Consider the following 17,110-nt stretch of genomic DNA (forward strand, 5'->3'; position numbering starts at 1 on the left):
CGATGCAGGGAGTCTGTTGCCAGCAGGCTCCCTGAAAATAAAAAACCTAACAAATATACTTTCTGACAGGAAGCTCAGGAGAGCTCCCTGTAATGCACCCAGTCTCCTCTGGGCACAGTATCAAACTGAGGTCTGGAGGAGGGGCATAGAGGGAGGAGCCAGTGCACACCCAGTTCTAAAGACTTTCTTAAAGTGCCCATGTCTCCTGCGGAGCCCGTCTATCCCCATGGTCCTTACGGAGTCCCCAGCATCCTCTAGGACGTTAGAGAAATGTAAATTAACAGTTAGGATCTGATTGGCCAGTGCGTTTATTACCTTGTGCTCATCACTGGTTTATCACTTCCTTATGCCTTCTCCAGGCAGTTTGTGCACATCCTAAAGGAAAAACAGAAATGTATTATTTTTTGATAATAATTGGCCATTAGGCCCCTTTTTCGGTAATTAGGTGAAAGGGTACATGTACAGAGGGTACCGGACATACCAGTCTACACTATTGGATTCCTTGGTGGCTCATGCTGAAGAACTCATGAACCCATTTGAGAAGGACATTGTCCATACTTTATGTGAAGAAAGTGAAATAAAGCGTTGAACCAGTTACATCACTCTTTATTGATAATTAACAGTAAATCATTTCTCTATGTAGCACCCTCTAGTGTATGTGTGTGTATACTGTATATATCTATCAAATGTATATGATTCCCACACACCATTATAGTAAACAGAATTGGGAAATCTCTGTATAATACATACCATTTTCACATTGACATCTATAACAGAAGATGAGAAAGGGAGTGGTGCTACTGTACTTACCCCATCTTCTTCTTTGAGGTTAAAAGCTTCACAAGTTGCAAGAGAACAAACGACAGACGGGACTCGAATATATTTACAAGTTTTACAACTTCTTCTTTCCGGAGGCTGGCTGCAGAATCCTCTCCCGGCTCACTCCTATTCTCTGTTCCCTGATAAAGAAACATCCCGTCAGCTGTATCACACATAACCTGTACATGCATGGTTATCTATACCAGGCTGACTGCAGTCTCTCCATTCAGCAGCAGTGTTACCAAGTCAATGACTGCTCTGATAAGGCAGCTGCTATTTGTTCTTATTGTTGCTACAAACCAAATACAAAAGCAGACAGGCTCACAAAAATGCCCTATTGATGCAATGCATTGCAGGGCACTCTGCTGCAGACTGTTCTAGAGCACTGTGGATGTAAGACACTGCTTCAGGCCATACAGTCCCTACAAAGGCACACACCAAACCAGGGAATCTTCCACTGAACACCAAGAACTTCATTTTGTTTCTTACATGTTATCTTCATGTTTTCACATTCAAACCGCAGGCTACATTCTAATAGATACAACAGTACAGTAATTGTTTGGTTTCACTATTTCATCTAAAAAAAATGTTTGTGATAGATAATAAAAATATCAGGGTTGGCTGGTTTAAATAAACCACAGACTTTTTTTTAAAAATTGTGCTGTGACTACAGGCATGGCGCCGTGACTTCTTAAAAAAAGCCTATTATACTAAAAAAAAAATAAGATTTTACTCACCGGTAAATCTATTTCTCGTAGTCCGTAGTGGATGCTGGGAACTCCGAAAGGACCATGGGGAATAGCGGCTCCGCAGGAGTCTGGGCACAACTAAAAGAAAGCTTTTAGACTACCTGGTGTGCACTGGCTCCTCCCACTATGACACTCCTCCAAGCCTCAGTTAGGATACTGTGCCCGGAAGAGCTGACACAATAAGGAAGGATTTTGAATCCCGGGTAAGACTCATACCAGCCACACCAATCACACCGTACAACACGTGATACCATATCCAGTTAACAGTATGAAACAAAACTGAGCCTCTCAGATGGCTCATAACAATAACCCGTTATTAAACAATAACTATGTACAATTATTGCAGACAATCCGCACTAGGGACGGGCGCCCAGCATCCACTACGGACTACGAGAAATAGATTTACCGGTGAGTAAAATCTTATTTTCTCTAACGTCCTAGTGGATGCTGGGAACTTCGAAAGGACCATGGGGATTATACCAAAGCTCCCAAACGGGCGGGAGAGTGCGGATGACTCTGCAGCACCGAATGAGAGAACTCAAGGTCCTCCTCAGCCAGGATATCAAATTTGTAGAATTTTGCAAACGTGTTTGCCCCTGACCAAGTAGCAGCTCGGCAAAGTTGTAAAGCCGAGACCCCTCGGGCAGCCGCCCAAGATGAGCCCACCTTCCTTGTAGAATGGGCTTTAACTGATTTAGGACGTGGCAGGCCAACCGCAGAATGCGCCAGCTGAATTGTGCTACAAATCCAGCGAGCAATAGTCTGCTTAGAAGCAGGAGCACCCAGTTTGTTGGATGCATACAGGATAAATAGCGAGTCAGTTTTCCTGACTCCAGCCGTCCTGGAAACATAAATTTTCAAGGCCCTGACTACGTCCAGCAACTTGGAATCCTCCACGTTACTAGTAGCCGCAGGCACTACAATAGGTTGGTTCAAGTGAAAAGCTGATACCACCTTAGGGAGAAACTGGGGACGAGTCCTCAATTTTGCCCTATCCATATGGAAAATCAGATAAGGGCTTTTGCATAAAAAAGCCGCCATTTCTGAAACACGCCTGGCCGAAGCCAAGGCCAATAACATGACCACTTTCCACGTGAGATATTTAAGATCCACGGTCTTCAGTGGTTCAAACCAATGTGATTTTAGGAAATTCAACACCACATTGAGATCCCAGGGTGCCACTGGAGGCACAAAAGGGGGCTGAATATGCAGCACTCCTTTTACAAATGTCTGAACTTCAGGTAGTGAAGCTAGTTCTTTTTGGAAGAAAATCGACAGAGCCGATATCTGCACCTTAATGGAGCCTAATTTTAGGCCCATAGACACTCCTGTCTGTAGGAAGTGCAGAAATCGACCCAGCTGAAATTCCTCTGTTGGGGCCTTATTGGCCTCACACCAAGCAACATATTTCCGCCATATGCGGTGATAATGTTTTACAGTTACAGCTTTCCTGGCTTTAATCAGCGTAGGAATGACATCCTCCGGAATGCCTTTCTCCTTTAGGATCCGGTGTTCAACCGCCATGCCGTCAAACGCAGCCGCGGTAAGTCTTGGAACAGACAGGGCCCCTGCTGCAGCAGGTCCTGTCTGAGCGGCAGAGGCCATGGGTCCTCTGAGATCATCTCTTGAAGTTCCGGGTACCACGCTCTTCTTGGCCAATCCGGAACCACGAGAATTGTCCTTACTCCTCGTTTTCTTATTATTCTCAGTACCTTTGGTATGAGAGGCAGAGGAGGGAACACATAAACCGACTGGTACACCCACGGTGTCACTAGAGCGTCCACCGCTATCGCCTGAGGGTCCCTTGACCTGGCGCAATATCTCTCTAGTTTTTTGTTTAGGCGGGTCGCCATCATGTCCACCTGTGGACGTTCCCAACAATTTACAATCAGTGTGAAGACTTCTGGATGAAGTCCCCACTCTCCCGGGTGGAGATCGTGTCTGCTGAGGAAGTCTGCTTCCCAGTTGTCCACTCCCGGAATGAACACTGCTGACAGTGCTAACACGTGATTTTCCGCCCATCGGAGAATCCTTGTGGCTTCTGCCATCGCCGTCCTGCTTCTTGTGCCGCCCTGTCGGTTTACATGGGCGACTGCCGTGATGTTGTCTGATTGGATCAGTACCGGCTGGTTTTGAAGCAGGGATTTTGCCCGACTTAGGGCATTGTAAATGGCCCTCAGTTCTAGAATATTTATGTGTAGGGAAGTCTCCTGACTCGACCATAGTCCTTGGAAGTTTCTTCCCTGTGTGACTGCCCCCCAGCCTCGAAGGCTGGCATCCGTGGTCACCAGGACCCAGTCCTGTATGCCGAATCTGCGGCCCTCTAGAAGATGAGCACTCTGCAGCCACCACAGTAGAGACACCCTGGTTCTTGGAGACAGGGTTAGTAGCCGATGCATCTGAAGATGCGATCCGGACCATTGGTCCAACAGGTCCCACTGAAAGATTCTGGCATGGAACCTGCCGAAAGGAATTGCTTCGTAAGAAGCCACCATCTTTCCCAGGACTCGCGTGCAGTGATGCACCGACACCTGTTTTGGTTTCAGGAGGTTTCTGACTAGAGACGACAGCTCCATGGCTTTTTCCTCTGGGAGAAACACTTTTTTCTGGACTGTGTCCAGAATCATTCCCAGGAACAGTAGACGTGTCGTCGGAACCAGCTGTGACTTTGGAATATTTAGAATCCAACCGTGCTGGTGTAGCACCTCCTGAGATAGTGCTACTCCTACCAACAACTGCTCCTTGGATCTCGCCTTTATTAGGAGATCGTCCAAGTATGGGATAATTAAAACTCCCTTTTTTCGAAGGAGTATCATCATTTCCGCCATTACCTTGGTAAACACCCTCGGTGCCGTGGACAGACCAAACGGCAGCGTCTGGAATTGGTAATGGCAAGTCTGTACCGCAAATCTGAGGTACTCCTGGTGAGGATGGTAAATGGGGACATGCAGGTAAGCATCCTTGATGTCCAGGGATACCATGTAATCCCCCTCCTCCAGGCTTGCAATAACCGCCCTGAGCGATTCCATCTTGAACTTGAATTTTTTTATGTATGTGTTCAAGGATTTCAAATTTAAAATGGGTCTCACCGAACCGTCCGGTTTCGGTACCACAAACAGTGTGGAATAGTAACCCCGTCCTTGTTGAAGTAGGGGCACCTTGACTATCACGCGCTGGGAATACAGCTTGTGAATTGCCTCTAGCACAGCCTCCCTGTCCGAGGGAGTTGCTGGCAAGGCTGATTTGAGGAAACGGCGGGGGGGAGACGCCTCGAATTCCAGCTTGTACCCCTGAGATACTACTTGAAAGATCCAGGGATCCACCTGTGAGCGAGCCCACTGATCGCTGAAATTTTTGAGGCGGCCCCCCACCGTACCTGGCTCCGCCTGTGGAGCCCCACCGTCATGCGGCGGACTTGGAAGAAGCGGGGGAGGACTTTTGCTTCTGGGAACTAGCTGTTTGTTGCAGCCTTTTTCCCCTACCTCTGCCTCTGGACAGAAAAGACCCGCCTTTTCCTCGCCTGTTTTTCTGGGTCCGAAAGGACTGTACCTGATAAAACGGCGCTTTTTTAGGCTGTGAGGGAACATGGGGTAAAAATGCTGACTTCCCAGCTGTCGCTGTGGAAACGAGGTCCGAGAGACCATCCCCGAATAATTCCTCACCCTTATAAGGCAAAACTTCCATGTGCCTTTTGGAATCTGCATCCCCTGTCCACTGCCGGGTCCATAAGCCTCTCCTAGCAGAAATGGACAATGCACTTATTTTAGATGCCAGCCGGCAGATCTCCCTCTGTGCATCTCTCATGTATAAGACTGAGTCTTTTATATGCTCTATGGTTAGCAGAATAGTGTCCCTGTCTAGGGTGTCAATATTTTCTGACAGGGAATCTGACCACGCAGCGGCAGCACTGCACATCCATGCTGACGCAATAGCTGGTCTAAGTATAATGCCTGTGTGTGTATATATAGACTTCAGGATTGCCTCCTGTTTTCTATCCACAGGCTCCTTCAGGGCGGCCGTATCCGGAGACGGAAGTGCCACCTTTTTAGACAAACGTATGAGCGCTTTATCCACCCTAGGAGGTGTTTCCCAACGTGCCCTATCCTCTGGCGGGAAAGGGAACGCCATTAGTAATTTTTTTGAGATTATCAATCTTTTATCAGGAAAAGCCCACGCTTCTTCACACACTTCATTTAATTCTTCAGATGGGGGAAAAACTACGGGTAGTTTATTCTCCCCAAACATAATACCCTTTTTTGTGGTACCTGGGTTTAAATCTGAAATGTGTAACACCTCTTTCATTGCCTCAATCATGCAGCGAATGGCCTTAGTGGACATTAGATTAGACTCATCGTCGTCGACACTGGTGTCAGTATCCGTGTCGACATCTGGGTCTGCCATCTGAGGTAGCGGGCGTTTTAGAGCCCCTGATGGCCTTTGAGACACCTGGGCAGGCACAAGCTGAGAAGCCGGCTGTCCCGCATTTGGCATGTCGTCAAATTTTTTGTGTAAGGAGTCGACACTTGCACGTAATTCCTTCCATAAAACCATCCACTCAGGTGTCTGCCCCGCAGGGGGTGACATCACTTCTACAGGCATCTGCTCCGCCTCCACATAATTTTCCTCCTCAAACATGTCGACACAGCCGTACCGACACACCGCACACACACCGGGAATGCTCTAAACAGAGGACAGGACCCCACAGAAGCCCTTTGGGGAGACAGAGAATGCCAGCACACACCAGAGCGCTATATACTGCAGGGACTAACTGAATTATGTCCCCTATAGCTGCTATAATATTTACTGCGCCTAAATTTAGTGCCCCCCCCTCTCTTTTTTACCCTTTTTCTGTAGTGTAGACTGCAGGGGAGAGCCAGGGAGCTTCCTTCCAGCGGAACTGTGAGGGAAAAATGGCGCCAGTGTGCTGAGGGGGATAGCCCCGCCCCTTTTTCGCGGACTATTCTCCCGCTTTTTTAAGGATTCTGGCAGGGGTAATTATCACATATATAGCCTCTGGGGCTATATATTGTGATTGTTTTGCCAGCCAAGGTGTTTTTATTGCTGCTCAGGGCGCCCCCCCCCAGCGCCCTGCACCCACAGTGACCGGAGTGTGAAGTGTGTATGAGAAGCAATGGCGCACAGCTGCAGTGCTGTGCGCTACCTTGGAGAAGACAGAAGTCTTCATGCCGCCGATTTTCCGGACTTCTTCTTGCTTCTGGCTCTGTAAGGGGGGCGGCGGCGCGGCTCCGGGACCGAACACCAAGGCCAGTTCCATGCGGTCGGTTCCTCTGGAGCTAATGGTGTCCAGTAGCCTAAGAAGCCCAAGCTAGCTGCAAGCAGGTAGGTTCGCTTCTTCTCCCCTTAGTCCCTCGTTGCAGTGAGCCTGTTGCCAGCAGGTCTCACTGTAAAATAAAAAACCTAAAATATACTTTCTTCTAAGAGCTCAGGAGAGCCCCTAGTGTGCATCCAGCTCGGCCGGGCACAAAAATCTAACTGAGGCTTGGAGGAGGGTCATAGTGGGAGGAGCCAGTGCACACCAGGTAGTCTAAAAGCTTTCTTTTAGTTGTGCCCAGACTCCTGCGGAGCCGCTATTCCCCATGGTCCTTTCGGAGTTCCCAGCATCCACTAGGACGTTAGAGAAAAATCCTTGTGTTTTTATTCAAAATGTTAAATGCCAGTGGCATGCCCAGTGCTAATGCTTAACACCTCCTTTTTGTCTGTTGGTGTTTCTCCGAAAAGTGCTTTTGCATTTTCCATTATATATTCAGATTTATTTAATTATAATAAGTAATAAGTAGGACTAATGCTTAACATTAACTTATTTCCGTCTAAATGTACTTGTATTACTGTTTACTCTAGCTACAAATATTCAGCTGTAATAGGAATAATAAGTGTAAAAAATTGGTTGAAAGATGTAAAATAAACCAAAGCCAAAAAACATTATTAAGCATTAAAACATGAAAGATCAAGGTTTCTAATTCAAGATAAAAAATTATTTTTTAAATTAAAACATGTAAAAAAGAAAAAAAGAAAAGGTTTAAACCAAAAACATGTTTTTACCTCTGCATGTCATGTCATGCAACAGCCGTGTTATTCGTTTCTGACACATTACCTTTGCACGTGTAAGACCCACATATAAATCTGTACATGAAAATGTAAGAAAGCCCCAGCATAATCCTATTATTACACAGAGTGCAGTGTCCTTAGGGACTCAGGATATCCGATACATCTAATTAAAATGTAACCTGGATTACGGCTGAAGTGGTAGTTTTCTCTGTACAGAGTGCCAGTAACTGGGCGTTTGGGAAGACGTGCCTGGCCCGGCTTTATACACTGAGAACCAATGCGGTGGGTAGTCGATAGTCCTGGAGTGTAGTACAGGTACTTATGCTAACAAGGCTGAAGCATTCACATTCAGGAAAACAGATGAGGGTCGGCAATGTAAGACCTAATTAGATGTAGTGTCCGCACATTTCCCAGCCAGTCTACAGGAGCGGGGCTTGGAAAAGATCTCTTACCTGATCGCTTTCACACTCCAATTCTTTGTCAATAACGACAAAAGCACAACGTGTTTTCATCATAATTTCAAGAGCTGCATAAAGGCTTTTTAGCTTTCCAATACAACTGTTCTGGCCTGTAATTAATAGAAAACATACAATCCTCTTAATTAGAAAGAACACATAATGGATAACATGAGAGAGTGCAGGGTCCTCGTTTGTAAATCAATAACTATCATTAGAGAAACTCACCAAAGCATTATGTTTGTCTACAAAGTAAATATAAGGAGCTTTAGTGTAACCAAAGTGAGAAATGATAAATGCCCCAAGTGAGGGCAGCTGGAGGGAAGACTTGCAATGTAATATATAGCCCAGCTGCAGCTTTACCCCACGTCTCCTCCTCCAGGACGCTGATCGCTGAATGTCACACAGTACGGAGAGCACTACAGGAAAATAAGTCTCACAAAGAGCAAGCAACTATTTTACTGGAAGGAAACAGACATGACACTTTTGGCAGAAGTTATAGAAGCTTTGGACTTTATGCAGCTGTCCTACTGCGGGATCAGGTTATCCAGGATATAAGAGCTCTGATGCTACGTAATTTGGGGAACGCCACCTTCAACAGGCAAATTATGAAACCAGTCTAAATTACAAAGGTTGAAGAAGAGAAAGAGGGAGCAGAAAATGTGACAGTGACTGCAGTGAGGGAGAAGGGAGAGGACAAAAGGAATGAGGAAGAGAGGGGAGACCACAGGACAAGAGAGGAAAGAGAGAGGGGGAAAAATAGGAGAGACACACACACAGTCAGGTCATCTTCTCAGTGGATTAGAGTCCAGCACTGTGATACGGGCACGGTTTGGAAGCAGGATGGGTGTAATAACCGGTTTTCTATTTATGTTTCTTCCCTGAGCACAATGTTTCAGTTGAATGAATGGGATTTGCAGATTTATAATGCATAGGGTCAGTGCACGGAGGCTTCATCCTAATGAGCATTGCTGTTATATGTACCCGACATGCCCTTCTACATCTGCACGTGTAACACCCTCTGGCAGGACACCCGCTGCCGGCATTAGACTGCTGTAACAAGGGAACATTCTCATGCCAGTAACGCTTCCTCTAGTGAGAATACGATGAGCCACATAACACATTGCACTGCCTATGGCCCCTCATCACCCACTAATCTGGTATCCTCATATAATGAGCCTTCAGATTAACTCCTGTTACATAGACCTTTCTGCGAACACTGATGTATTCCTCTAGTGGGACCCTTCGTACCGGTGCTCATGGCCTGAATAAGCAATATACAGCAGCAGAAGCAATCCCTGGCATAGTATACATTACCATTCTCATTACAGCAGAGTTTAGTGTATTTCCCACCCTTGGTCCCGTAATAAAAAGCAGGAGCTGTAATGCAGAGCTCATAGTAGCGAAATAATGAGTTATTCCTAATGCCAGTAATTCAGACTTCCTAGAGAGCCCATAAGAAGCAAAATATTTGGGGGGCTCCCACAAGTTATCTGCTATGCCCCCCATCCACACACCTTATTTCAGCAATTTTTAAAGTGCTCATGTAGGTCATGTTCTGCTATGAAATACTGCATCAAAGTGTGCATATACACTACTGGTTTATCAACGCCCATTTTTCCAATTTGTATTGAGATTTAAGGCATTCAAGCTCAGTGAATAACTGGGAATGGTACAAAGGTAACTGGTTCACTGCTAGAGATTTAAATACAAAGAATAGGATTTTGGTACTTACCGATAAATCAGTTTCTCTGATTCCACAGGGGACACTGGAGACATATTACACTGGGGTATAGACATGTGGTCATTGGGAGCTGGTACTTGAAATTTTTTTTTTAGAAGTGTGCAGACTCCTCCTACTCTATGCCTCAGAAGTCCTCAGTTAAGAAATGGGCCGAGAGGAGAAGGTAACAGAGGAAAAGCAGATGAGAATACACAACAGCAATAACACAACAAGAACACATCAGCATGGCTGGTAGTGGAGATAAGGATTTATCGGTAAATACCAAAATCCTATTTTATCCACTAGGGGACACTGGAAACATATTACACTGGGGACATTCCAAAGTTTTCCTTACGGGCGGGAGAGCTCAGAGGAACCTGCAAAATAAGACAGCCAAAGATAGATGCAGAGATCGTAAAAGTACCAAACTCATAAAAACAGACAAAAGTATGTACCGCGAACCAGTGGCTACATGGCAATTTTGCATTGTGTAGGCCCCACGACGCGGAGCCCAAGACGTACCCATCGATTGGGTGGAGTGCACCGAAACAGATGAAGGAGGCTGCGGCGCATTACTGAAATAAGCCTGATAGATGGCTAGCTGGTTCCACCGAGCCAGCGTTTGTTCGGAAGCAGGCCAACCCCTCCAAACTGCATCGGATTCACGCAAGGACGCTGTCCGGGCTACGTAAAATGCAAGGCCCGAACGTCATTCAAGCTAGAAGGGGTACCAGAGTCCTCCGTCAATGGCAGAACCACAATAGGCTGGTTAATGAGGAAGGTGGGCACGTGTACGTGGCTCCGCCTGATCCTCATAAAAGACCAGATATGGCGGCCGACGCGACAAAGCACCCAATTCAGGGACTCGCCGATCTGAGGGGAAAGTCAAAAGGACGACAGTTTTCTAGGCTAGGAACTTGAAGTCCACTACATCCAACAGCTCAAAGGAGGAGGACTGCAGAAAAGTCAAGACCAAGGGGTGATTCAGACCTGATCGCTGCTGGGCGTTTTCACACAGCGAGCGATCAGCAATAGACTGCACATACACCGCAATGCACACGTGCATCGGCAAACAGGCATCGCCGGACAGGCTGGTGCGAAAATTCCAATCGCACAGCCACTCACACACAGGAAGAGGCCGTTCGTAGGTAGTAACCGTTTTCTGGGAATGTCAGCGGAAACACAGGCGTTCAAGAGTGTGACATCAGCTCCAGCCCCGAGCCTGTTCTCATCGCGCTGTTGGAGTAAGTCCTGGGCTGCGCACAGACTGCACACAGTAGAAAAATCTTTAAATAGTGAGCGAGGTGCGAACTGATTTGCAGCTGTCTATGCTAAGATTCACTCCCAGTAGGCGGCGGCTTAGCGTGTGCAAAGCTGCTAAAAGCAGCTTGCGAGCGAACAACTCGGAATGAGGGCCTTTGTCGGGAAACCACAACCCTCACACCAATACCCTCACACCAAGACACACAGGTTTTCCAAATACGATGGTAGTGAGTAGTTGTGACAGGTTTCCGGGCACAGAGCATGGTGGGAATAACAGACTCCGGAATGCCTTTACACCTTTGAATTGCAGCCTCAACAGCCACCCCGTTAAACACAGATGCATTAAGCTGGGGTGCACGAACGGGCCCTGCTGTAAGAGGTCTGGGCGAAGGGCAGAGGTCACGGATAGTCTGCGAGAAGTTTGTGCAGATCCTATGAACCAAGCGGCTGAGGCCAATCTGGTGCCACCAAAATGGCAGACTCCTCCTTGATCCGGTTGAGCACACAGGGAAGGAGAGGAAAAGAAGGAAACAGATTAACCAGGTTGTATGGCCAGGGGACCGATAGGGCGTCCACTACCTCAGACACTGGATCCTGCGTCCTGGACACATACCAAGGAAGTTAATGGTTCATCTGGGATGCAGAGATCCACCTGGGGACACCCTCAGCGCTGGACGAGAGCTTGGAACACGTCCGGGTGGAGAGTTTATTCTCCGGGATGTAGGTCCTGGCGACTGAGAAAATCCGACTCCCAATTGTCCCTGCCGGGATGAGCACCACCGACAGGATCACCTCGTGAAGATTGGCCCACTGCAGAATTTGTGCGACCTCATGCATTGCATTGCAACTTTAAGTTCCGTTCCGCCATACGTGACTATTGTGGGGTTGTCCGACTGGATGCTAACCGTCTGAGAGCTGAGTAGATAGAAGGCTTCCAGCAGAGTGTTGTAGATTGCCTGGAGCTCCAACACATTTACAAACAGGTCGAACCAACGACCCTGGAACTGACGGTCCAGAACCACCGCGTCCCAACCTCTTAGCCTGGCATCGGTTGTCAGAATGATCCAATCACACACTCCAAACAACTGTCCTGCTGTGAGAATGTTCAACTGAAGCCACCAAAGTAGCAACACCCTGGTCGCCGAAGATAACCTGGCCATCCAATGGCGCTATAGGTGAGATCCGGACCACTGCTCCAGGAGATCCATTCGGAAAGGGTGAGAATGAAACAGACTGAACTGGAGAGCCTCGAATGCTGCTACCATCTTGCCTAACAGACGAATGCAGAACGTTAAATACAGATTCAATGATTTCAGATTCAGGATGGGTTTGACTGAACCATCCTGATAAAGCTAATTATTTATCTTATAACACAAGCTATTTACTAATACCTTCAAGCCGTAATGGCCGCTAAACCACGTGCACGTGCTACGCACTCCGTACGCTATTTGCGTACAAAGACCTCGCACGTGGTACGCAATTACGTACACATGCTGCGCTGGGTGTACGGAATACACACAGCGAGCGTACACACAGATAATAACCTTGTTAACCTTAAACACAGAGTATGCTTATACTGTAAATCTTAGTATTGAGATACTGTAATGATATACCACTGGTTAACCTGGATATTTAAGCAAGCTGTTTGAGTGATTGAGATACTCAGAAACCCTTTGTACTAGCTAGAGAAACACAGACACCTTGCTGAGGTTCCAACACCTTTACTAACGAGATTTAGCTATGTAAAAAGGGAAAAGTACAGTTAACAGCTTATACACTACAAAACTAACATTAATACCTAAACACAATAACTAAGCAGAAATACAAACATTAGCAAACGATTGCAAATACAAATAAACAGAAAGAGGATAAATGGCAAACACTTATAGGTTAGCTACAAAGGAACAATTGCATACATACAGAGTAACGAAATGGCCACAGAGAAAAACTTACACACTTGGGAATGAATCGCCTGCGCTATCTGGAAACCAGCTCTCAGTTAATCAATGATGAAAACCTTTGTGGAGAGAAGTGAGTGAGCTGGCCCAGGCTGGCTGCCTTATATACACAACATACAGTACACTACAAAGGGCCCTACAATCTTATTGTTCATTGGACACAGGAATGTCTCTCTGCATTATAACAAAAGGTCATAGGTGGATTTGAACAGGTGGGCTGTGACTATTTCAAACTGCTAAGGTGGGAGGTATCCTCAGGATTCCCGCCGCATGGATAATGAACTGCAAATACAGTAAATGTCCATAAACTACTTTTAATCATAACTATACGCAGGAGCGATTAATCTCTTTCTAACCAACACCGGAATGTTACTAATAATATACTCTTCCGTTGCATACTAAACACCACTGCTCAAAACCTGTCTGACCCTTCGTATCATGTAAAGAGGGATCTCTCTGTCCATGAACCAGTTACACTAAACAAACTTACAGATATTATTAAGGGGACCATAACCTATAAAATATACTATTTGGATTAACTATGTAGCGATCGAGTCGCCCGCCATATGCACACAAACTCTACCGTAAATGCGCATACCACGCGCCTGAGCGCACGACCGTGGAGGCGCCGTCACGCAACTGCGAATATGCGCACGCACGGGAGAGAATGTGCACGTGCAGCGGGCAAGCGCATGGGGTTAGTACAAGGCATCATAGGTCGCTATATTTTTCGACTTTGACAATCCGGATTCGGAACCACAGATTAGAGTAATCGGAGCCGGCATCAACACAGCTGAATCTAGTAAAGACTGGATCGCCTTTCGCAGAATAATCTTCTTGTCTGCTGGTACCGGCAGACTGGTGGTAAAAAACCAAGTTGGAGGAGAAAAAGCTAAATCTATTTTGTAACCTCTGGAGACTAGGTTGCGGATCCACACATCTCTGAACGTCTCAAACCATGTGTCCTGAAAAAGCCTGAGACGAGCATGCACCATGGAAGATCGCAGTTGGGAAGTAAGCCTGTCAGGCCACAGGGTTGTCTGTAGGCTTGGGTTCCTGGTGATGGGCAGAGCTCCCCCTCTACCACAAAAAGGCTGTGGGGCCCAAAAGAAGCAAAAAGAAGGTCCAGTATAGGACTTTCTGGGCAGGGGAGTAGGGAGTACCTTACTACGCCAGGAATGCAACCGAAGAGCCCTGCGAGCCGCAATGGCCGATGCAGAGATCCTGGAACTGTACTTGTCTGCTATCTCTATAGGCATCCCCAAGTAAACAGTCGATTCACGAATGTGTTCTGCCAGAGCTATCAGGTCTGCTTGAGGGACCCCCCTGAGAACAGACCCTTAACCAACTCTTCAGCCCAAAGCTCCAACACACTGTTGACCCAAGAACTGACAAGAGTCGGTCTAAGTGACACACCCGTGGGGGTATATACAGATATCAAAGTTGTTTCCAATTTATGTTCTGACAGATACTTAAGTGACACACCCGTGGGGGTATATACAGATATCAAAGTTGTTTCCAATTTATGTTCTGACAGATACTTAAGAGACGTTGCTACGGGGCCGGTTACATAGTTTTCTTAGTCTGGAAAAAAGACAAATTTTTGACACAAGGATTTGGTAGAATGTGTGGGGCACTCCTTGAGAAATGAAATTCCTGCTGCCTCTCCCTAACACCTAAGGATCAATCCAAAAAAAAGATCCAGAACTAGAAAAGGCTAAAAGGTAGGTTGGTGTGGAAGTTGGAGCTGGAATGGGGGCTGGGGGCTGGTGGCTGATGATTCAGCTGGAGATAGTATTGTTAGGGTATTAAAAAAAAAGTGAAATTAAGAATGGGTGATAAATGATTTATACTTGAGTAGTTTATCCAATGTATTTCTGATTATCCAAATGATGGAGGTGATGATGATATAATTCTCTCCGAAGTGGATTGGATCACAAAATGAAATGGTAAAAAAGAAAACGTTTTTAATATGCATTCTTCAGAGCTTCATATGTATAATATTTCACTAAGCCACAGCCACCAAGGGTCAGGGAAGTAGACATTAAATGGTGATGCAGGGAGATCGAATCTGCATCGCAAGCTGCCTAACACCTTGAGATATGCACTAACTTTTCATAAGTAGTCAAAATCATACAGATTTACCTTACCGTGTGTACACACCTTTAGAGTTAAAAAAAAATAAAATACCTTTTTCAAGAAACAAGGAATAGGCTAAGAACCTACAGCATTGAAGAGAGGTTTGCATGGGCCATGAAGCACCATTAGTGGTCTACCTAAGACTGGAATGAGGTTTTATGGACCAACATAAGGTTATTGTATGCCACAGAATAGGTGAAAGGATAGTTCCTCAGTGTGTGGGGTTTATTTACTACTACTTCCCAGCATGTTTATGCCCAAATTTAAATGTTCAATGCTTTTAATGGTCAAAATACCTTATGTATTGCTATCAATAGCATTAAACTTTAACATTTCGGGCTTAAACATACCAGGAAGTGGCAGCTTTCAGAATCTTCCTCCAGTGATGTTAAAGACTGATCTCCAGTTATCAGAAGTGTTTGCAGTTGTTGCTGCTTAAAGTGGCACAACCAGATATTACGTTTAGGAGACAATTCATTTTCACATAGGTGACATAGGTGTAAGATAACTTTATATACATGTGTTTTGTGTTTACTCAATTTGTCTGCATCTTTAATTAACTTTTGTTGGAAGATCACAAACAAGTAAAGAATGACCAATATGCAAAAAATAGGAGAAATCAGGTAAGGGGCAAATAAACTTTCATGCTACTGTATGTTGTGTCAAAATAATGATTGTCAATATCACAGGTGTGTCCTCCTGCACCAAGCGTCTTTACACCATACAACGTGAGAGGCGTTGGTGTCGGGAGACCGCCGGTCACCATACCAACGGCAGGATCCCGCTATTGAGATGCCCGGCGCGGATGGTGGTGGTAGGGGGGGGCGAACGCAACGGAGCCCCTTGTGGACACCCATGAGAAATAGCCCCTGTCAGTCGGTATGCAGACTGTTGGGATTGTGAGGGGGTGGGATGTAGGTGCCGGAATGGTTCCGGCCGTGTCCTGACCGCCAGTCACATAACTACATCCCCGTCAGAGACCCTGTGTAGTTGAGAAGCGCCCAGATGAGCAGCATACCGTATTTTTCTGAGTTTTGCATTTTCGTTGCATCGCAGGTGCCGCAATAAGCGGTTTGCAGGAATTGTTTTTCCATACGTACAAAGTCGCAGACGAAGCGTGACAGAACTTGACATAAGGAAAAGCCGCAGCTGCTGCATCAGAGGCCTTCTTAAACAGATTCAGTCGCACACAAATGTCGCAGACCGCAGTAGTCAGTGAGTACTAGCAATGCAGTTTTGTCGCTTCCAGTTGTTTTTTGTAAAACGAAATTAAGATGCTAAAAAGAGGATTTTGGTACTTAACGATAAATCCATTTCTCTGAATCCTCTAGGGGACACTGGAGTCCTATATAGTAAGGGTGTGAAGCTTGCAACCGGAGGTGTGGCACAATCTAAATTTAGCATTGTCTGCACAGCCGGCTCCTCCCCCTTCACATCCCTCCTCCCTCAGTTTGAAAAATTTGACTGAGAGAATAGGACATGATACTATAACCACATGGCGAGGAACCGAATCGTACAACATAGCAAACAGCATCCAAGAACTCTTAACCGAATAACTAACGCTGTTTGCACGAACTGTTTTAACAAGAACTTTGAACACAGCAGGTTGACAGCACCGAGGCGGGTGTCCACTAAGGGACACTGGAGTTCTATAAAGTAGGGGACGTCCCAAAGTTATCCTCCAGGGACGGAGTGCTGTCGGTGGCCTGCAAAACTAAACGTCCGAACTTAGAGTCTCTGGACGCAAAGGTATCAAACTTGTAAAATTTTGCGAACATGTGGGCTGAAGACCACGTCGCCGCTCTGCAAAGTTGAGTAGTGAAAGCACCCCTGGCAGCCGCCCACGAGGCACCCACTGATCGGGTAGTATGAGCACCCATCTGAACCGGAACCTGTTTGCCACAGGAAATATAAGCTTGCCGAATGGCAAGTCTAATC

At 46.3% G+C, this 17,110-nt stretch overlaps 1 protein-coding gene across 1 annotated transcript in view; it reads right to left on the reverse strand.

The window, feature by feature from the left end:
• Window positions 1-17,110, reverse strand: part of EDRF1 (erythroid differentiation regulatory factor 1) — a 266,931-nt gene that overhangs the window by 22,920 nt on the left and 226,901 nt on the right. Inside the window, exons 22-23 of the mRNA XM_063962243.1 lie at window positions 8,087-8,202; window positions 811-959 (exon numbers count right to left, since the gene is read on the reverse strand). Of these exons, the coding sequence (XP_063818313.1) occupies window positions 811-959; window positions 8,087-8,202 (265 nt within the window). The remainder of the gene's footprint in view (window positions 1-810; window positions 960-8,086; window positions 8,203-17,110) is intronic.

The sequence above is a fragment of the Pseudophryne corroboree genome, chromosome 3 (genome assembly GCF_028390025.1).
Source record: "Pseudophryne corroboree isolate aPseCor3 chromosome 3, aPseCor3.hap2, whole genome shotgun sequence".
Classification (NCBI taxonomy): domain Eukaryota; kingdom Metazoa; phylum Chordata; class Amphibia; order Anura; family Myobatrachidae; genus Pseudophryne; species Pseudophryne corroboree.